This window comes from Scyliorhinus torazame, chromosome 12 (genome assembly GCF_047496885.1).
Source record: "Scyliorhinus torazame isolate Kashiwa2021f chromosome 12, sScyTor2.1, whole genome shotgun sequence".
Lineage (NCBI taxonomy): Eukaryota > Metazoa > Chordata > Chondrichthyes > Carcharhiniformes > Scyliorhinidae > Scyliorhinus > Scyliorhinus torazame.
The window spans coordinates 89,250,859-89,274,057 of record NC_092718.1 but is presented as its reverse complement, the minus strand read 5'-3'; the positions used below and the strand labels follow the sequence as shown (position 1 = coordinate 89,274,057).

Genomic DNA, 23,199 nt, shown 5'->3' with positions numbered 1-23,199 from the left:
CCTGATGCTAACTTATGTGTATATTCTTTTGCTGAGACAAAAGAATCAATATATTCAGCAAAAAACAGAAAATGAGAAGAGGTGATGTACTCTGATGGGGATTGTAACTGGAAAACAACATAAAAGAAACTTAAATAACTAAACCAAAATATAATTTCCAGGGGTGATGATAAACCCCAGCCCCCGAGGCATCCACCGATCCCAGAAGGCCTGGAAAATCCTTATGAATATGCAGACATATAAAACTAATGTCGACTTTATTTTTCTAATTTTTAGTAGCATTTATGTTTTGATTTTATTTTGAACTACGAAATGCCATTTTTGCCTTCCTGCTCAAATATGAAAAGCTGAAATATGAGACAACAGAAATCTAAAACATCATTGTCATTATTTTCAAGAGATGAGAAACTTAAAGCCACCTTTAAAGAATGAAGATACCAAGAAGCCAAAGAAAGACAGTATCAAAAAGGTAATTGAGTGTGGACAGAAATTCTTACAAACCAAATATATCAAATGGAAACAGACTGCTCGATATTCACTCAACAGGCCTGTCAGCATCTGAAAGATATAGAGCTGCAGGGTCCCACCCGTAACGTTAACCAGCCTTCAGACTGAAATTTACCTCTCCGTATTTTCAGCGTTCACGTCCTTCATTTTTAAAATATTAGTTCAGGGGGAATGATCGGCTAGCTCATCCATAATTGTCTTTGAGAGGGAGGTGGTGTGCTCCCTTATTGGACTGCTGCTGTCCATGTGATGTAGGTTCACCCACACCGCTGTTAGGGAGGGAGTACCTGGACCCAGTGGTTTTTCCTGGGTGATCAGATGATGGCTATTGTGTCTGTGATGTTGCTTCCTGCAGTGCTCATGCACAGTGTCCAACCATCAAGGTCTGATTGGGATGCCATGCAATTGCCTCCAGATGCTACATGGCATGCCTACCCACGGGAATCTCCTTTGGAGTTAGTGTTTCATTTTATATCTGTTACTTGTCTGCTTAGAATCCCTGGGAACTTGATTGTATTTTTATTTAGACTCCTGACCTGCATTTTGTCATATTTGAATTTCATGACCTGGGCGTGATTTAATGGCCACGTTGTGCTTGAGCGAGAGCGCAGTGAGGTCATTAGATCATGGGAGAGGCCAAAATCGAGAACCACATGGGCACCGATCGGTTTGCGATCTAACCGGCCTGCTCCCGTTGACAAAATCAGGATCCCACCGTGGCGTGGCGAGAAACCAATAATCAAAACTTAAGGCCAATCTCCATACAATTAATGTGAATGACTCCTATCTGACGGCCCCCGTGACCTAACCGCCTCCACAGCAAGCGGTCACGCGGGCGCTGATTAATACACCTTTTTAAAAATGTGAAGCTGGCGGAATGGCTGGTGCGAGGTGGCGAGAAAACACCTTCACTCCTGGACCATGAGCCTGAGGGCACTGGTGTTGCTTCCTGTTGCTGGGGTTGGCAGATATGATTGGGGTGGGCCGCCACCATTAGAGTGGATCGCCCCTCGGTGGGGTGGGGAGGGGGGTGGGTGTCTCAGCGCCAGTGGGTCCTCCATGCCACCCCCTGGATTGTGTGTGCCTGTTACATGGACAACCCCAGGCCCTGCCTGTCTGTCTCACTGACCACCCATAGCTCCCACTGACCGTGGAGCAGTCTGGCCATGTGGTTGAAGGCCACTGCTAATAGGAACTTGGCAATTGTAGTTAGGTGTGCACGTTAAAACTCCCAAGTGCCAGAGGTGTCATATGTCTTGGGTGTAACTTGTTTAATGCTGTCCATATTGTGTTCTTTTGTTGCTAATTTTAGGATGGTTGGTGTAATGTTCATAAAGACCACAAATAGCTTTTAAATTGAACAAAGCTATAGATTTATTCACACTACTTTATTAGATTCAACACTTCTATATGATACCCAGTTGGTAATACACATATAATCTACACGCATCTTCTACTAATCTCTACACTGTTACATTAACTAGGATCTGCTTTCACTCACACTATCCGTCAGTCTGTCCTCTCGCTTTCTCCTCAACCTCTCACCCACAAGGCTTAGCATCAATGCCTTATATAGTTCTACATCTAGCTCCCTCTAGTGGTTGATTTGGACATAACATTAACCCTTACAGTTCTTTACATTTATGATAACGTCACACATATGTGTCCCCAATTGCCCCTAGCCCTGATGGTGCCATCCCACCATCCCCACCCCTGCCGACACCTTCCCCACCTCTTTCACCCTTTACCCCTTCACCCTTTTCCAGGGCCCTCTCAGTGATCCTCGACCTGTTTAGCCTTCCATGCTCTACCGTTGCGTCTAGGTGTGTCCCCAGGATGCACATCAGAGTTGAAGGCAGCCTTCTGTCTACCGCGTCCCGTAACCTACCGTTGGGGGCCCTAGGGTCGGTTTCGGCCGCGCTGGGATGAGCGTCGGGAAGCTCGCGACAGTTCCTGCTCGCTACCACACTTAGAAAATATTCCATTAATTCGAGCCCACTGTAAATTAACAGTTCTTAATGTGCTTGATGGATGAATCCTCCCAAAATCTGTGAGCAGTTTGGAATATCTGCAAATTAGTTAGACGATGGACGTTAACTTTGTTTCCATGAGGCTGCACAGCAGCGTTCACAAGAACAAACTCAATGATCACTGCTACATCACTGAAATCTCAAAGTTGCTGGGCTGAACCAGGGTCACTGCTCTTTCGATGTCTTGATCTCTACTCGAAAAATAATGTTGTGTGTAATGTTGAAAGGCACCATGATCAAGCTCTAACATCATGCTTCCAGAATCCTAATTTTCCTGTTAATATTTGCTGTGTACAGTTTTGAACAAGACAATGAAGGATAATTAGCATCTATGGAACATACTTTCATTCCTTCAGAAAAGCTGCGAGAATAAAAAAAACCCTTGTATAGTATCTGATTATTATTTACTCATATAGGTAATACTCAATTGTGTTTTTTTTCATCGTTTTAATTACCTTGTACAAACGCAGATGTGCTTTAATTCAGATAGTGCGAGACTTCCGGTTGCGGCTATGCAGAGCTAAGTCGTATGTTCGGCAGCTCCCGCTTGGAACGGACTTGTGGGCTCTTTACAGGGCCCCCAATGGCATTGTTTTGACATTTCCCGGTGTGGGAAGAAGACTGCAACATTCCCCCGACAGTGTCCCCCAGGAATGGTCTGTCTCTTGGTTACCAGACCCGGCAGAAACAGTAAAAGATTTGGCTGGAGCTGCAGGAAAGACAAAAGCCTCTTCCAGCATGCAGGCGGGGGAAGGGCAAGCTTAAAGGCTTCAAGCTGACTTGAGGGCCTTTATTAAAGGTGAATTCTAGCAGCAGAGGGAACAACTGTGAAAAGATCTCACCAAGGCCGTTGAAGAAGCGGGGACGAGGCTTCCGGTGGCGGCCATGGAGGAGTAGGTTGCGCATTCGGCAGCTCCCGTCTGGAACGGACTCTCAGACCTTTTTCAGGAGTTTCCACAGACTTTTTGGGGCAGATTGGTTAAGCGAACACTGCCAAAAGGATTCTCTCTCGAGACTTCCCGTTGCGGCTATGCGGAGCTAAGTCGCACATTGGGCGGCACCCGCAAAAACTGACTTTTAGGCTCTTCAGGGCTTCCAACGGCACTTTTCTGATGTTTCCCAGTGTGGGAAGGAGTTAATAACAGCTCCCCATCAGTATATGGCTATAAGTAGGAGCGGGGCGAAAAAAAGGCGGTGGTGGACGCGAAGAAGGGAGGGAAGAAGGACAAAATGGCGGCAGGCGGAGACCAGGCAGCGTGGAGGCAGTGGGCGGAGGAGCAACAGGAGGGTATCCAGTGCTGCCTCAGAGAGATTAAAACGGACCTGCTAGAGCCGATGAAGGCTTCTATTGATAAGCTGCTGGGGACACAGACGGCCCAGGGAGTGGCGATCCGAGAGGCTCGACAAAAGATCTCTGACAATGAGGATGAGATCTTAGGTCTGGCGGTAAAGGTGGAGGCGCAGAGGCGCTCCACAAGAAATGGCAGGAGCGGTTCGAAGAGATGGAGAATCAGTCGAGGCGGAAGAATCTGTGGATTCTGGGCCTCCCGGAGGGCCTGGAGGGGCCGGACGTGGGGGCCTATGTGGTCACCATGTTGAACTCGCTGATGGGAGCGAGGTCCTTCCAGGGACCCCTGGAGCTGGAAGGGGCCCATGGCGTGTTGGCGAGGAGGCCCAAGGCTAACGAGCCTCCGCGGGCGGTGCTGGTGCGGTTCCATCGGTTCGTCGATCGGGAGTGTGTGCTCAGGTGGGCCAAGAAGGAGAGGAGCAGCAGGTGGGAGAACACAGAGGTTCAAATATACCAGGACTGGAGTGCGGAGGTGGCGAAGAGGAGGGCCGGGTACAATCGAGTGAAGGCGGTGCTGCACAGGAAGGGGGTGAAACTTGGCATGTTGCAGCCGCCGTGACTGTGGGTTACCTACAAGGACCGGCACCATTATTTTGAGTCTCCGGAGGAGGCGTGGGCCTTTGTTCAGGCCGAGAAGCTGGACACAGACTGAGGGTCGGGATGGGCGATTGGGGACTGCAGTGGATATGTTATGCCTATTTTTTGTTCGGCGGAGGGGGGAGCCTTCGCATTGTTTTGGGTTTTGTTTTCTCTGTGTTTTTCTCTTTCGGGTTGGGGAGGGTGGATGGGGCGGGTTGGGCACTGTTTTGGTTGGTGGCGGGGCCTGGTAGGTGGAGAGCGCGGGCTTTTTTCCCGCGCCGAAGACTGGGGGGGCAGAGCGAGGATTGTTTCCCGCGCTTAGAACGGAGGGGGGAGGGGAATCGAGTTGCTGCTGCTAAGGTCAAGGAGGAGCTGGAGCGAGTTGGGGGGGGGGGTCAAGACGGGGGTATGCCGCTGTGGGGAACGGGCCGGGTGTGCGGTGTGGGTGCGTAGCTTGCCGAGGAGGGGTCATGGCTAGTCGGCGGGGGAGGGGGGGGCGGGTAGCCCACTGATCCGGCTGATAACCTGGAATGTAAGGGGACTGAATGGGCCGGTTAAGCGGGCCCGCGTGTTCGCGCACCTGAAGGGGCTCAAGGCGGATGTGGTTATGCTCCAGGAGACACACCTGAAGGTGGCAGACCAGGTAAGACTGAGGAAAGGGTGGGTAAGTCAGGTGTTTCACTCGGGGCTAGATGCCAAAAATCGAGGGGTGGCGATCTTGGTGGGAAAGATCTTGGTGTCATTCGAGGCGTCGAGCATTGTGGCAGATAATGGCGGTAGGTACATAATGGTAAGTGGTAAGTTGCAGGGAGAGAGGGTGGTACTGGTCAATGTGTATGCTCCGAACTGGGACGATGCGGGTTTTATGCGGCGTATGTTGGGTCGGATCCCAGACTTGGAAGTGGGGGCCCTGATAATGGGGGGAGACTTTAACACGGTGTTGGATCCGGCACTGGATCGCTCCAGGTCTAGGACGGGTAGGAAGCCGGCGGCGGCTAAAGTGCTGAGGGGATTTATGGACCAAATGGGAGGGGTGGACCCTTGGAGATTTGCAAGGCTGGGGGCTAGGGAATTTTCATTCTTCTCACATGTCCATAAGGCTTATTCTCGAATCGACTTTTTCATTTTGAGTAGGGCGCTGATGAAATGAAATGAAAGGAAATAGCGAGAGTAGAGGATACCGAGTATTCGGCAATAGCCATTTCGGACCACGCCCCGCATTGGGTGGACATGGAGATGGGGAGGAGAGGGACCAGCGCCCGCTGTGGCGCTTGGAAGTGGGACTGTTGGCAGACGAGGAGGTGAGCGAGCGGGTCCGAGAAAGTATAGAGAGGTACTTGGAGACCCACGACAATGGGGAGGTCCGAGTGGGGATGGTACGGGAGGCACTGAAGGCGGTGGTGAGGGGAGAGCTGATCTCCATTAGGGCCCACAAGGAGCGGGAGGAGAGGGAGAGGCTGGTGGGGGAAATGGTGAGGGTAGACAGGAGGTATGTGGAAGAGCCTGAGGATAGACTGTTGAGGAAGAGGCGGAGCCTCCAGGCCGAATTCGACCTGGTGACCACCAAGAAGGCGGAGGTGCAGTGGAGGAAGGCCCAGGGGGCGGTTGACGAGTATGGGGAAAAGGCAAGCCGGACAATGGCACATCAGCTTCGGAAGCGGGACGCAGCTAGGGAGATCGGGGGAGTTAAGGACAGGGGCGGGAGCGTGGTGCGGAGTGGGGTTGGCATCAATGGGGTCTTCAGGGACTTCTACGAGGAATTGTACCAATCCGAGCTCCCATGGGGGGAGGGAGGGATGGGCCGTTTCCTGGACCAATTGAGGTTTCCAAAGGTGGAAGAGGGACTGGTGGCGGGAATGTGGGCCCCGATTGGGCTGAAGGAGCTGATCAAAGGGATAGGAAGCATGCAGGCGGGAAGGCACCGGGGCCGGACGGTTTCCTGGTCAAGTTCTACAAAAAATATATGGACCTGTTGGGCCCGCTGTTAGTTAGGACCTTTAATAAGGCAAGGGAGGGGGGGGGGCTTTACCCCTGACGATGTCCCGGGCACTGATATCTTTGATCCTGAAGCGGGACAAGGAACCCGTGCAATGTGGGTCTTACAGACCGATTTCCTTGCTAAATGTAGATGCCAAGGTGCTGGCGGAGGTCTTAGCCACGAGGATTGAGGATTGTGTGCCGCAGATCATCCATGAAGACCAGACGGGGTTTGTGAAGGGGAGACAGTTGAACGCGAATGTGCGGAGGCTTTTGAACGTTATCATGATGCCGGCGAGGGAGGGGGAGGCGGAGATAGTGGTGGCGATGGACGCTGAGAAAGCCTTCGATAGGGTAGAGTGGGGGTACCTGTGGGAGGTGCTGAAGTGGTTCCGGTATGGGGAGGGGTATGTCTGGTGGGTTAGGCTGTTGTATGAGGTCCCGATGGCGAGTGTGGCAACAAATAGGAGGATGTCCGAGTACTTTCGGTTGCAGCGAGGGACGAGACAGGGGTGTCCCCTGTCCCCCCTGCTCTTCGCACTGGCGATTGAACCCCTGGCTATGGCACTGAGAGAGTCGAGGAACTGGAGGGGGTTGGTGCGGGGTGGGGAGGAGCATAGGGTGTCGCTTTATGCGGACGGCCTGCTGCTGTATGTGGTGGACCCGGTGGGAGGAATACCAGAGGTAATGAGGATCCTTAGGGAATTCGGGGACTTTTCGGGGTACAAGCTCAATATGGGGAAGAGCGAGCTGTTCGTAGTTCAGCTAGGGGACCAGGAGAGGGGGATTGGCGAGTTCCCACTAAAAAGGGCGGAGAGGAGCTTCAGATATTTGGGGGTCCAGGTGGCCAGGAGCTGGGGGGCCCTGCATAGGCTTAACTTTACAAGGCTGGTGGAGCAAATGGAGGAGGAGTTCAAGAGGTGGGACGCGTTGCCGCTGTCCTTGGCGGGTAGGGCGCAGTCAATCAAAATGACGGTGCTCCCAAGGCTTTTGTTCCTGTTCCAGTGCCTCCCCGTGTTTATCCCGAAGGCTTTTTTCAGGCGGGTTAACAGGAGTATAATGTGGTTTGTGTGGGCGCGAGGGACTTCGAGGGTGAGAAGGGTGTTCCTGGAGCGGAGTAGAGATAGGGGGAGGCTGTCGTTGTCCAACCTTTGTGGGTACTACTGGGCCACCAATGCGACGATGGTGCGCAAGTGGGTGATGGAGGGGGAGGGGGCTGCATGGAAGAGACTGGAGACGGCGTCCTGTGTGGGTACGAGTCTGGTGGCGATGGCAATGGCGCCGCTGCCGCTCCGTCCAAGGAGGTATACCACGAGCCCGGTGGTGGTGGCGGCCCTCAAAATTTGGGGCAGTGGAGGCGGCATAGGGGGGAAGTTGGGGCGTTGGCGTGGACCCCATTACGGGGGAACCACCGGTGGGGGGGTTTTCAGGGTGGCACAGGGCAGGGATACGAAAGTTGGGGGACCTGTTTGTGGACGGGAAGTTCATGAGCTTGGGTGAGCTGGAGGAGAAGTACGGGCTCCCCCCAGGGAACACCTTCAGGTACTTACAGGTAAGGCCGTTTGCCAGACGGCAGGTGATGGAATTCCCACGGCTACTGCCACACACAGTACAGGACAGGGTGCTCTCGTGGGGGGGGGGGGGGGGGGAGGAGTGGGGAAGATCTCGGAAACTTACCAGGTGATGCAGGAGGAGGAGGAGGCCTCGGTGGTGGAGTTGAAAGGTAAGTGAGAGGGGGAGTTGGGAGAGGAGATCGAAGAGGGGACATGGGCAGATTCCCTAGGGAGGGTGAACTCTTCCTCTTCGTGCGCGAGGCTCAGCCTCATACAGTTTAAGGTGCTGCACAGGGCATACATGACCGGGACAAGGATGAGCCTGTTCTTTGGGGGTGAGGACAGGTGTGTTAGGTGCTCAGGGAGCCCAGCAAATCACACCCATATGTTCTGGGCATGCCCAGCGCTGGAGGAAATTTGGAAGGGCGTAGCGAGGACGGTGTCGAGGGTGGTAGGATCCAGGGTCAAACCGAGCTGGGGGCTCGCAATATTTGGGGTGGCAGAGGAGCCGGGAGTGCAGGAGGCGAAAGAGGCCGGAATTCTGGCCTTTGCGTCCCTGGTAGCCCTGCGAAGGATTCTCCTTCAGTGGAAAGATGCGAGGCCCCCAAGCGTGGAATCCTGGATCAGTGATATGGCAGGGTTCATTAAATTGGAGAGGGTGAAATTCGCCTTGAGTGGGTCGGTACAAGGATTCTTTAGGCGGTGGCAACCGTTCTTAGACTTTCTGGCAGAACGATAGACATTGGTCAGTGGCAGCAGCAGCTCGGGGTGGGGGGGGTGGGGTGCGTGGGTTTACTCTGTTTTTGTTTTTGTTATTTACACTGGAGGGTCTGAGGGGGTGTATACACCTGTTGTGTTAAGTCGGGGTGTTAATGTTAATTTATTATTTATGTACGGGGGGAGGGGTTTGGGGGGTTGCTTTTTTAGATTGTGTTTTGTACTTAACCCTGTGGGTTCTTTTTTCTTTCTCATTTTGTTATTGATATTTTATGAAAACCTTTAATAAAAATTATTTTTAAAACAAAATCCAGATAGTGCGAGGTTCCCCAGAGTGAAGACATTTTTGGTTGCTTTTGTATCTCAGATAGAAGTCAATGATGTTTATTGGACAATAATACTTCTCTTTTTGCGATTGTGCTTGGGTTAGTTACATTTGGGATACTTGTGAAGTGAATATAGGAGGGTGGTATTAAACATGGGAGCCATCTGAAATGTGTGGCTTAGTGCTACACTAAGAGAGTGACTGATTTTCTTAAATGGATCATGGGGACCTTTCTTTCTTCAATGTGATACAAGTGTCATGTGAGAGTCCCTTTGAGAAATGGGTGTTTATCAAATGGCTGCAGTGATGTCATTGTGTGGGTGGAGCTTGACTGTCTGTCTTTTACTTTCGTTTTTGAGCTGGCAGCCGCCGTGTGTTTTTAGTTTAGTTTTCAGAGGTGGAGAGCTGCATTTAAAGCAAGCAGCTGTACAATGATCTTTCTCTCTGCAAGTTAAAGAACGTCTCCAGATTATTGATGATTTCAAAGTAATATCTGTTTCTGTAGAGCATTTAAACCTGCTGTCTTTATTTGAAAAAGGATTTAACTTATGGATGTTGTTTGGGGAATTTATTAAGGGTTGCCTATAAAATATTGTATTTGGGAAAGTATCAGTGTTTGTAGTTGATAAGATGTTTACTGTGTGTTTATAAAATGTTAACTGGATTCATAGAATAAACATTGTTTTGTTTTCAACATACTTTGCATCACACCGGTAAAGTGGGCCCTTTTGCTCCCCATAACCAAAATCTATTTAAAGTTGCGAGTCAGGTGAACTCCATGATACACTTTGGTGTTCTCTAAACCCTGGCCCATAATAAATTGGGGGCATGTCCAGGATAAAAGTCTATTTTTTGTGATTGGATTGGCTTAATGAACTTAAAGATAGTGAGGGGTGAGCATATTTGTGTTTGCTTTTCAGGTGTGGTATACCAGTTTAAGTAGGGAGTGTGTTGTGTGCAATGGCTCTTTCAGAGGCTCAGAAGTTTTTGGGGTGGAGAACATCACATGCAGTACAACAGAGACTAAAAAAGGGCTTTTAGATTTGGCAAAAACATTGCTGTTAGCGTTACCTGATAGCACACGAAAAGAAGAGGTACTTGTGGCGCCAGCTGAGCATTTAAAATTGCTTGAGATACATCTCACTCAGTAGAAATGGCAAAAATTCAGTTCGAAATCAAGCAACTTGAACATGAAAAAGAATTAAAGCAGCTTGAATAGGAAACGAGATAAAAAGGGAGATACAGATCAGGGAAAAAGAAAAGGAGAGAGAAGAAAGAAATAAAGAAAGAATAGCCTTAGCAGAACAAAAAGAAAGAGAGAGGAAAGGGAAAAAGAGAGAGTTTGAACTTCAGAAAATGGCCATGAAACATGACAGTCAGTTAGAATTGGCGGATGTAGAGGGAAACGTACAGTTGGAGGATGGTGGTGAGGATAAAGAGAAAGTACTTGGTGGGGATCTATTTAAATATGTCCGAGCATTGCCAAGGTTTGATGAGAAGGAGGTGGAAGACTTTGTCATTTCATTTGAGACGGTGGCTAAACAAATTAAATGGTCACGACATGTGGTTGGGGTATTACTGATTCAAACAAAGCTGGTAGGTAGGGCTAGTGAAGTGTTTGCATCACTGTCAGAGGAGGTATTTGGGAAGTATGAGGAGGTGAAAAAAATCCATCTTAGGTGCATATGAACTAGTGCCTGAAGCCTAAAGACAATGGTTTCGAAATTTAAGGATAGAACCTGGTCAAACATACATGGAGTTTGAAAGGATCAAACAAAGTAACTTTGATAGGTGGATAAGGGCTTTGAAAAGAGACCAAATGTATGAAGCTCTCAGAGAAATTATACTTTTGGAGGAGTTTAAACATTCAATTCCTGATGCAGTGAGAACTCATGTGGAAGAGCAGAGGGTTAAAACTGCGAGGTCAGCAGCAGAAATGGCAGATGATTATGAATTAGTTCATAAATCAAAGCTTGGTTTCCGACATCAGTTTCAGCCTGTGAGGGATTGAAACTGGGGAAAAGAGAAATTCTCAAGTGGTGAAGGTAAAGGAGATCTGATGGGAGATCATAATTAAAGTGTACCTCGGATTAAAAATGAAATCCAGGAGGATGGAAGAGAAATGAAAAGTTTCAAATGTTTTCACTGTAATAAACTAGGCCATGTGATGTCACAGTGTTGGTGGTTGAAGAAAAGCAGGAGGAAGGCTGATGTGGTAAAACAGGATAAGACAGTGCGGTTTGTTAAAGTGGTGAAGGAAATCCCAAGTGAAGCGAAGGAGGTGCAAAAGATTGTACAGGTGATTGATCAGAAGTTGCCAGATCTCTTTAAAGAATTTACTTGTGTGGGTAAAGTTTACTTGTGTATCAGGAGGAGCAGGTAAAGAAGTCACAATTTTAAGAGATACGGGAGAGTAGGAGATGAGGAGTTATGTAGTTTGGGAAGAATATTGCCAGAAAAGGTGGTAATATGTAGAATTCAGGGTAAGAAGAATAGTGTTCCATTATATAAGGTAAGGTTGGAAAGTCCAGTGAAGAATGGTGAAGTGGTAGTAGGAGTAACAGAGAAACTATCTGGTCCAGGAATACAGTTTATCTTGTGTCGCAAGTGGGAGTGATGCCTACTGTGGTTGATAAACCAGTGGAAAATCAGACAACTGAAGTGTTGAAGGACAAATATCCTGGGATTTTTTTCGGATTGTTTAATGACATGGTCACAAAGTCACAGGTTAAGACAAAAGGAGAAATCGAAGAGTGAAGATAAAGTTGAAGTTCAATTATCAGAAACAATTTTTGATCAGATGGTTGGAAGATAACAAGAACAGATGGAGGATGAGGCTGATATTTTTAAATTGGCGGAGTTACAACAGAAAGATATAGAAATAAAACGTATGTATGAGAAAGCATCCACGGAAGAGGAATCTGATTGTTTCCCAGAATATTATGACAGCAAAAATATTTTATAATGAGAGCACTTAAACCAGCTGTCTTTATTTTTATTCTCCTCCTTTTTCACATTTTCTCCCAAATTTACACCCACCAACAATAAACAATAATCAGCAACAAATATGTCAATCCCCATAACATTAACAACAATCCCATCCTCCCACCAACCCCCAAACATTAGTCCGCATGTTTACATAAACAAATAGCAAAAAGGAATCAGGGATTACCCATAGTCACCCTTAATACACACAACCCCCCTCACCCCCCAACCCTCCCACACCCCCCCCCCCCCAACTAATGTTCGATGTTATCCAGTTCTTGAAAGTGCATAATAAATAATGCCCATGACTTGTAGAACCCCTCCGTCCTTCCGCTCAGTTCAAACTTAACCTTCTCAAGAGTCAAGAATTCCGACAGATCCCCCCCCCCCCCCCCCCCCCCCCCCCCCCCCCGGCCACGCCAAGGCACAGGGTGAAGAGGCTGCTCTCCATCCCAACAGGATCCACCTTTAGGCGATCAACGAGGCGAAGGCTACGATATCTGCCTCCGCACCCGTTTCCAACCCTGGCTGTTCCGACACCCTGAATATGGCCTCCCAGGTGGTGCATGTCAAAGAGACTCCACCTTGGAGATTACCCGAAAAACCTCCTTCCAATAATCCTCTAGCTTTGGATGGGACCAAAACACATGAACGTGATTAGCGGGGACCCCCCGCAACGCTCGCATACATTTTCTACTCCTTCAAAGAATCATCTCATCCTCGCCCTCGTGAGGTGTGCTCTGTATGCCACCTTCAGCTGCATCAGTCCCAACCTCGCACATGAGTTGGAGGCATTTACTCTCCGGAGCATCTCACACAAGACCCCCTCCTCTATAACCTCTTCCAACTCTTCCTCCCACTTTCCTTTGACCCCTTCCAGTGGTGCCTTATCCTCTTCCAAAATAGCTCCGTACACCGCTGACACTACCCCATTCTCCAGTCCCCTTGTCGTCAGCACCTCCTCCAGCAATGTGGAGGCCGGTTCCTCTGGGAAGCTCTGTATTTCCTTTCTGGCAAAATCCCAAACATGCATGTATCGAAACATTTCTCCCTGCTCCGGCCCATACTTTGCTTCCAGCTCCTTCAATCCTGCAAACTGACCCCTAAGAAACAAATCTTTCAGCGTCTTAATCCCCTTCTCTTCCCATTTCCGGAAATTTCCATCCCACCTCCCTGACTCAAATCTATGGTTCCCCCGAATCGGCATTTCCCTTGACCCTGCCCCCAACCCTAAGTGGTGGCGAGACTGCCTCCAGATTTTCAATGAAGCTATTATTACTGGACTTCCTGGGTATTCCCCGGAGCTATTGGGAGCGGCGCTGTTGCTGGTGCTTTCAGTCCCGACCCCCTGCACATACTCTCCCCCATTCTGATGCACTGGGAATCAACCCCTCTGACCCAGCTCCACACCGTCTCCACATTCGCCGCCCAGTAGTAGTACATCAGGTTCGGAAGACCCAAACCCGCTGCCTGCTTTCCCCTCTGTAGCAGCACCTTTCGCACTCTGGCCACCTGCTGTCTTTATTTTAAAAAGGATTTAACTTACAGATGTTGTTTGGGGAAGTTATTCAGGGTTACCTATAGAATATTGTATTTGGGAAAGTGTCAGTGTTTGTAGTTGATAAGATATTTACTGTGTGTTTATAAAATGATAATTGGTTTCATAGAATAAATATTAGTTTGTTTTAAACACACTTTAGCTCTCTGTTCCATCACACCTGTAAAGTGGGCCCTTTTGCTCCCCATAACCAAAATCTAGTTAAAGTTGTGGGTCAGGTGAACTCCATGATATACTTTGGTGTTCTCTAAATCCTGGTCCGTAATACAAGAAATAACGGAGAGGAACATGGATAAATACTTTGTTTTCCACATAATCTCTGCAGCAATTCAAAAAATCTTTGCATTCTGCATTTCAGAACCAAAAAGTTCCATCGTCGATTACATTTCATTCAGAAGAGGATCAAAATGATGGAACTCTGGGCTTCCCGAATGACACAGTCACAAATAAGAAAGAGATAGTTTCTGTGAAAAAGATCAATAGAAAAACAGGTATCTTGGTTTGGAGAAGTGATGCTCGTAGTTAATCCAATGATGGTATTTGTCCTGGCATAAAGGATTTCAGTAAAGTATATTTGAGTACATTTCAAGGATGAATAAATGCTTGACATGACAATGTGACCACTGCAGCAGTGACTGAAGATACATTAACTCCGTGTCTTGCTGAACTATATAAATATCTTCAGCATTGGCAGATGTTGGGCAGCACAGTTGCACAAGTAATTAACACTGTGACTTCACAGCGACAGGTCCCAGGTTCGATTCCCTGCTGGGTCACTGTCTGTGCGGAGTCTGCACGTTCTCCCCGTGTCTGCGTGGGTTTCTTCCGGCTGCTCTGGTTTCTTCTCACAGTCCAAAGACGTGCAGGTTAGGTGGATTGGTCATGATAAATTGCCCTTAGTGACCAAAAAAGGTTAGGAGGGGTTATTGTGTTACGGGGACAGGGTGGAAGTGAGGGCTTAAGTGGGTCGGTGCAGACTCGATGGGCCGAATGGCCTCCTTCTGCACTGTATGTTCTATGTTCCATTTATCATTCAAACAATAAACAACCTTTACGTGCACCAAGAATTACATTTAATTTATTCAAGTTCTGTCCATGATCTTTTTTATTTATTTCACAGTTGTTTGTTCTGGAAATACTTTGGGATCTACAAATGTACAAGTGATCAAAGAGACTGAAAGTAGAAGATACAGTTTGAGAAACAGAGAGAGAAAGGTTTACACCGAAGAAAGGGAACTTTGTGATGATGACTACCTGTGTATGTACAAAGTATATCCAATCCTTGGGTCAGGAAGAATTTATTGGGAGATTTGGTGTGATGACATTAGGCCTTGGTAAACGAGGGCATTGCGATAACAATGAACATGGCATTGTGGCAGGAGAGGAGTGCAAGCCTGTGCTTGCCTGTCATTAATTCTTCATTACCTTAATCACAAAAATTATCCTAAACTATGGGTTATTATTCTGAAATGTTGTGATATAATAGAATCTGACTTCTTTTGTAAACTAAAGGCCTCTGATTTTAGGGAAGAACAGACTCATTTCAATTGAATACATTTTATTACATTTATCCAATTACTGTAAGAATCAAGTATGGAGTCATCAGTATTGGAAGGGATGTGGTTAGAAAATCATATAATTCAAAGTATAGTATAAATTGTGGATTGGCTCTAGGTCCAAGTGTGATTTGTCTCAAGGTTTAGAGAAACATTTGTAACTGGCTCTGTGTTAGCTTCATTCAAATAATAAAACTGTAATCCAGAGGAAGTAATATCTGATTGTATTATGATCTTCACACTTCTTTGAATTTCAGTCTCCACATTCAAAGTTCCCTTGCTATTTTGGGATCAGACTATAAACCAAAATAATCTCAGGAGGCCCTGGTACAGAAAAAATATTTATTAACCAATGCATTGGGAGAGTACAATCTCAGAAAAAAATCTGGAGCTGGCTCTATAGAACTGAGAAACCAAGTAATATTTATACATTGTAGATCACGTAGACAAAGGTATTATTTACATTTAATCATTGTCTGGTTCTAACTTTACATTTAACAAATTACAGGTGTTTACCCAGGCAGAGTGAGTATTTTCTCCCCTCATCTTTCTCTGGCTCTTTCCCTAATCTCTTGTTGTCAGCATGTTGGTTGTGTCTGTGTCTTTACATCTTAGAAAACCAAGTGTAAGATCTACACTTTCCTGTTGTTGCATATATTAAGTAACACCTACCATGCAACTAACAATGCAGAATCTTGTCTGTCCATTTCGGGTGCCAAGTAATTTTATTTGGTATCTATTGATCGATTAGAACAGAAATTCTTGTTACAGAATTTACAAGGTTCTCAGTTCAGCCCTTGCCTGCAAAAGACTGTTTTGAGAATCAGATTATCCTCAGTAACTTACAGAATGACTTGAATTCAAAATACAATGGCAGTAACGGTTTGTTTGCATGAAGCAAAACAGCTGCGCAGGTTAGAACTAGAAATGGAAAATATGAAACAAAGATAGCAGATAGGTTCTTAGGCAAAAAGTATAGGATGATTCTAGAATGGAAATAATAGCCTAAAACTATTACCGTTTTAGGAATTTGTTATCAGTCTAAGTCAATCTATTCCTGCCCCGATAACATGCTGATTGGTTTGGATGGGTCTTCAATACATTTGATTCGATGATTGGGTTGTCAACCTTCAATATGCAACATTAACTGGAATTATCAGTCATGTTGCATCTTCGAATTCTTTAGTGTATGTCGTATGCAAAATCTGTTCTTATTGCACTGGTATGCGCTTTGTCTTATGATTCCTTCTTTCGGACAATGGAAGGCTCATATGAACTCTAATGTCAACCTGACCTTCATTGGAAATGTGGCACTTGCTCAGCTCGTTGCAAGCTGTTCCTTGCAAACAGATATCCATTTTGCAGAAGCAAGCAATGTCCATTTTGCAAAGGCAAGCAATATCCATTTTGCACAGTCATGATGGAATCCATTTTAAATGGTTTCTGATTGAGCTTTTTAAGTCAATTATTAATTCAACTTATTAATTAACCCTCTTTTAACTACTAGAAATAACTAGTTTCTTTCACCAAGTTAGACTGAAAAACATGTTATTGAGGGCCTCACAGGTGGCTTGGAAAAATAAGTTTTCACAGGTCACTGAAATCCAGTTGGACTGAAAAACACGCCATTGAATGTCTCACAGGTGGCTTTTATTGCTACGTAAGCATTCAATTAGTCCCATTTGAGTCTTTTGCTACATTGTGAAATTTTCTTCTACTGTTCTAATATGCTGATCAAAAAACTCCCTGCAATCCTTTAATGGACTACAATTATTATTTGCCCTGAAAAATCGTTGTCATGAAACCACATTCATTAGTTCCCCTCCTACACTGCCCACTCATACCTTATCAGGTGGAGCATGGTTTTGGGAAACGTTTGCCAGAGTTTTCATTGTTACTGTTCCTGATGTCAGTGTTGCCTTCTTGGAATGAAGGACTGAATATATTGCCCAGAACAAAATCTTGTATACAACAGAGTGGGGAAGGGCAGCACGGTAGCATGGTGGTTAGCACAATTGCTTCACAGCTCCAGGGTCCCAGGTTCGGGTCACTGTCTGTGCGGAGTCTGCACGTTCTCCCCGTGTGTGCGTGGGTTTCCTCCGGGTGCTCCGGTTTCCTCCCACAATCCAAAGATGTGCGGGTTAGGTAGATTGGCCATGCTAAATTGCCCTTAGTGTCCAAAATTGCCCTGAGTGTTGGGTGGGGTTACTGGGTTATGGGGATAGGGTGGAGGTGTCGTCTTGGGTAGGGTGCTCTTTCAAAAGAGCCGGTGCAGACTCGATGGGCCGAATGGCCTCCTTCTGCACTGTAAATTCTATGATTCTCTGACTGGCACTGTATGTAATTTTCAGTAAGGAAGGTGCCCAGTTACTTTCAGCACCTACTTCTATTGGCAGACTGAATTCTAATGAAACGATAAAGACCATGGGTGGGATTTTCCGGTCCGCCAGCCGGGTTTTCCTGCGCAGCGTGCCACCGCCGGCAGCGGGATTCTCCGTTCCTGTGGCCAGCCAATGGGGTTCACCATTGTGGCCACCCCACGCCGTTGGGAAATTGCAGGCGTGTGTGTGATGCCTGTGGATAGGAGGATCCTGCTGACAGAGAATTCAGCTGCATACCTATGATAGGTCATCTGCCTCTTCTCTGTAAAAGCCCCATTCACCTTCATGAAACCTAAATAATGAACGTAAGCCCTTATTCATCTTTAATTATATTTGTTATTTGATAGTTTGTGAAGACTGCGACACATTTTTTATTGAAGAATGCCCTGTGCATGGTCCTCCAGTATTTATCAAGGACACGGTTGTTGAATTCAGCCAACCAGACAGAGCACGTTTAACCCTTCCAGAGGGTCTCAGCATTGCAACCTCAAAAATTCGAAAAGCCGGTCTTGGTGTGTGGAATGAAGGGAAGATTATTCCCAAAGGAGTTCACTTTGGACCCTATGAAGGAGTCGTATCAAATGAAGAATCAGCTGCTATCAGTGGATATTCATGGATGGTAAGTTCCTAAAATGGTATTCAAGTTTCTTACTTGTTTGAAAAGAAAGTTCAGGCCTTATTTGAATGCAATTAAAAAAATTTTTTTTTAGAATACCCAATATTTTTTTCCAATTAAGGGACAATGTAGCGTGGCCAATTCACCTAACCTGCACATCTTTGTGTTGTGAGGGTGAAACCCACGCAGACACGGGGAGAATGTGCAAACTCCACACAGACAGGGACCCGTGCTGGGATTGAATCCGGGTCCTCAGCGCTGCAGGCAGCAGTCCTAATCACTGCTCCACCGTGCTTCCCTTTTTGAATGCAATTTCAATAATTTATTGCAGGTTTTTGCTCCTGGTTGCTGCTGGGTGCAACTGATGAGTTGGAAACAATTGAAGACAAAATTAGTTTCGCTCTGATCTTTCTCATATTGATCTGGCCTTAAAACTTGTAGAGTTGTTCACAACTGAAGTCTACTATTACTGGGTATGTTCATTGGAGGTCTGGTAGTAACCAAGGAACTCATTGAGCAGCAGACACCGCTAACAAGAAGCAAGAAAGCAAACAAACCTAAATCAGACTAAAACCCACTTTTCTCTCTCCATGTAGACCGACTTATTTTTTTTCTCTTCTCACTTCCCTGCTCGCACCTTTTTCTCACCTCAGCTGATTTTGTGATTCCCTCTGTTTCTCTGCTCCATCCTCGTCCTCTGTGCCTGAACCAGTTCTTCTCCACCATCTCCTTCTCTTCCATCTCTGTTTTCTATCTTCCCTCCATTTAGTTTATTGATACATCTTCACAGACACATAAGGAAGATGATACGAGGGATCAGGATTATTGGGTCTTTGGTTGAGTTGAGACTTTCATGGGTCTGTAGATGATGGGTGCATTGAATGTTTTCAAAATTAACCTGATGATTTCCCCATGTTGGGAAACTGATTTCATTTGGGGAGCAATGGATTAGATCTTTGAGGCAGCTGTCATAATATACACCAGTATATCATGGTGCAGACACACACACGCACACTGATGGACATGCAGTGGGACCAATCAGCATACACAACACCGCAGCCAATCACCAGTGAGAGCACACGCACTATAAAGACAGGGGACAGGAGAGTTCCCGCTCATTCTAGTAGCAGCCAGCTCAGAGCACAGAGCTCACAGCCTGCAACACAGACATTCACCATGTGCTGAGTGCATCACTTGGTTAGGACTGGGCAAGGGTCAACAGTTAAAGCTGGTATTGCATTTACCCACAGTTTAAGCATGTTAATATAGTTAACCTTACAATAAAATAGAGTTGCACCACTTCAAGTGATGGTGACCTGTTTGTGATCCAGAACACCCAACACTTCATGGTACCAGGAGTGAACTGGTTCAGTCCAGATAGCCATACCTCAGCGTACAGTGACAACCAGCAACGATACCCAGGCAAGATGTTCAAGATCCGGGCTCTGCAGCAGCTCCCGTGCCACGGCGATCTCCACAAAAACTGGCGGGCATTTCGGCAAAAGTTTGAAATCTTCCTGCTGGCAGCCGAACTAGAAGACCTGGCCGATCCTGAAAAAACAGAGCTTCTCCTCACCATCACCAGTGCCAGAGCAGAAGAAATCTTTTAAAAATTCAAGTTCTCCAAGGGGCAAAACAGGAGCGACTTCCAGGCAGTCCTGGACAAATTCGGCAAATACTGTGAGGAAAACACACTCCATCCTGCAAGGAAAGGTAAGAGAAGCGCCAGTACTCACCTCGAGGCCGAAACCCCGGAGCAGTGAACGATTTTGGTTGGCGGCCATCTTTCTAAAGGGAATGCACTTGCGCAGTTGCGCGACGCCGCGCATGCGCAATCACGAAAACAGCCATCAGTAAAGGAACCGCGTCTGCGCATGTGAAAACGCCTCCTACGTGCTACGTCACGCGCGTCATGATGTCAGAGGCCCCGGACCACGCCCATTTAAAGGGGAAACGTCCCAAATCAAAGAAAGAATCTTTTAAAGCTGTAAAACAACCTTCCTTCACCTGGAATGACAGCACAATGCCTCAAATTGAACCAGGAAATGAAATAAACCTCCGAAGAACCCTACAACAAGCAGTTACCTACCCCCAAACCGAGTCCAATTCTGACTTCCCGCAGACCAGTGACACCGAGGACCCGAGGGAGCCTTTTCGAGTCGCTGTTACAGCAAAGAAACAGGCTGTCCCTGAATCAAAACCACCAGCCGCTGTCGGTGCACAGCATTGATCCAGACGACGAGTGCTGTGCCACTCTGATGGTCAACCAGAATTCGTCGTCCACCTCAGAGACTTGACTTATGAGTTTTACGATGTTGGACTCTTTGATCTGTTCTGTTATCCTGTTTCATCATTCCAGTAGTTTGTATATAATGTTCATTTCGTTGTTGCTGTGACACCCTATTTCTCGGCACCAGGCACCTTCCGGTGTAAATAGATTAGCCTCATGTACATAGTCATGTAAATAACACGCACACACATAGTCAGGTACATTCACTACACAATATTTATTGTCACGCAGGCACATATTCTTTATATAAAAGGGGGGATGTCATAATATACACCAGGATATCATAGTGCAGACACACACACACACACACTGATGGACATGCAGTGGGACCAATCAGCATACACAACACCGCAGCCAATCACCAGTGAGAGCACACGCACTATTAAGACAGGGGACAGGAGAGTTCCCGTTCATTCTAGTAGCAGCCAGCTCAGAGCACAGCTCACAGCCTGCAACACAGACATTCACCATGTGCTGAGTGCATCACCTGGTTAGGACTGGGCAAGGGTCAACAGTTAAAGCTGGTATTGCATTTACCCACAGTTCAAGCATGTTAATATAGTTAACCTTACAATAAAATAGAGTTGCACCACATCAAGTGTTGGTGACCCTTTTGTGATCCAGAACACCCAACACATCAGCAGCTGAGTGGGAAATGGTTAGATCGGGCCAAGCTAATGTAAGGAGGAAGATGAGGAAGAGATGGCAACATGACAGAGAGCATGGACTTGACTTAATTCAGGGACCATTCCTCACTTTGCAAAGCTCCCTGAGAGTGTTCACCAATTCTGTGTTTATGGCTTTTATGGAGCTCTATGCTTTCTAATTCAGAGGTATAGTCACAGAAAACAGATAAGGATTTGTTTAAGGTTTACTGAAAGATGTGGGAGGCCAAGACTAGCTTTTTTCAATTTATGTTCAGCTTGATCCCTTGTTAAAATAAAGGTAAAATTGATTTTCTAACTTTGAAGATTTCCAATCCTGTTATTAAAATACCTTTCTGCAGATCAGTAAAGGCAAGCAAGATTTTGAGTATATTGATGCGAAGGATGAATCTAATTCAAATTGGATGAGGTAAGGGAAGGCTGATACAATATCATCAGGATCTGAGAACCTTGGGCCCAACCAATCTCCTTGGCTCTCCCTCTGTCTCACAATGTCTCCTTCGTTGCTTTACACTCCTCAGCTGCAGCATAACGCCGCAGGAGAATCTGCTCAACAGGCAGACAGCTTCACAATCTGGGCGGCTGTGGCAACATTGGGCGGCATTTAACATAAACATTTTGAAGTTCATTTGTGGCGTGTTTTGCAGGGAGTTTCTCACCGGATCTGACAGTGAGTTTCCCACTGCTGTGAAACAACGTTTAGGGCGGGATTCTCCCACTGCGTTCGCCCAGCTACCAGAGAACCCCACCTGAGGTCAATGGATTTTTCCAATGTCGGCATACCGATCGTGGCGTTCTTACGGTGGGCGGGGTGGAAGAATCCAGCACGTAGTCACTTATTTGGGTGCAAGAAATTTCTCTCCGGTTTAGGGCACACTTGGGGCGGAATCTAACGCAAAAGTTTCGAAGTACATTTGTGGCGGGTTTCTCCCGCCAATTGGTGGCAGGAAGGGGATGGGCACTGGATTGAGGATGATGGGCACTGGATTGGGGATGATGGACACTGGATTGGGGATGAAGGACACTGGATTGGGAATGATGGACACTGGATTGGGGATGATGGACACTGGATTGGGGATGATGGACACTGGATTGGGGATGATGGGCACTGGATTGGGGATGATGGACACTGGATTGGGGATGATGGGCACTGGAGTGGGGATGATGGACACTGGATTGGGGATGATGGGCACTGGATTGGGGATGATGGACACTGGATTGGGGATGATGGGCACTGGATTGGGGATGATGGCCACTGGATTGGGGATGATGGACACTGGATTGGAGATGATGGACACTGGATTGGGGATGATGGACACTGGATTGGGGATGATGGGCACTGGATTGGGGATGATGGGCACTGGATTGGGGATGATGGGCACTGGATTGGGGATGATGGGCACTGGATTGGGGATGATGGACACTGGATTGGGGATGATGGACACTGGATTGGGGATGATGGGCACTGGAATGGGGATGATGGACACTGGATTGGGGATGAAGGGCACTGGATTGGGGATGATGGGCACTGGATTGGAGATGATGGACACTGGATTGGGGATGATGAGCAATGGGTGGGGATGATGAGCATTGGATGGGGATGATGAGCATTGGGTGGGGATGATGAGCATTGGGTGGGGATGGTGGACATTTGATTGGGGATAATGGAGAGGCACGGTGGTTAGCACTGTTGCATCACAGTTCCAGGGTCCCAGGTTCAATTCTGGCCTCGGTTTACTGTCTGTGTGGAGTTTGCGCTTTCGCCCGGTGTCTTCGTGGGTTTCCTCCAGGTGCTCCGATTTCCTTCCACTGTCCAAAGAAGTGCAGGTTAGGTGGATTAGTTATGCTAAATTGCCCTTAGTGTCTAAAAGTTTAGATTAGGTTGGGTTATGAGGATAGGAAGGAGGTGTAGGTTTAAGTAGGGTACTCTTTCCAAGGGCTGGTGCAGACCTGATGGGCTGAATGGCCTCCTTCTGCACTGTAAATTCTATGAACTGTGCCGGCGAGTTCCCCACTGCTATCAAATGACACTTAGGTCACGATTCACCCAAAAGGAAACAAAGTCCCCAGCCAGTGCGTTTAGCCGTGTGTTTCCCGACACCCACAGTGCCG

At 47.1% G+C, this 23,199-nt stretch overlaps 1 protein-coding gene across 1 annotated transcript in view; it reads left to right on the top strand.

The window, feature by feature from the left end:
- The window catches only part of LOC140387080 (histone-lysine N-methyltransferase PRDM9-like), a 188,664-nt gene that overhangs the window by 13,850 nt on the left and 151,615 nt on the right, over nt 1-23,199 (top strand). The window contains exons 4-8 of the mRNA XM_072470090.1: nt 399-469; nt 13,938-14,070; nt 14,700-14,837; nt 17,864-18,135; nt 21,429-21,496. Coding sequence (XP_072326191.1) covers nt 399-469; nt 13,938-14,070; nt 14,700-14,837; nt 17,864-18,135; nt 21,429-21,496 — 682 coding nt within the window. The remainder of the gene's footprint in view (nt 1-398; nt 470-13,937; nt 14,071-14,699; nt 14,838-17,863; nt 18,136-21,428; nt 21,497-23,199) is intronic.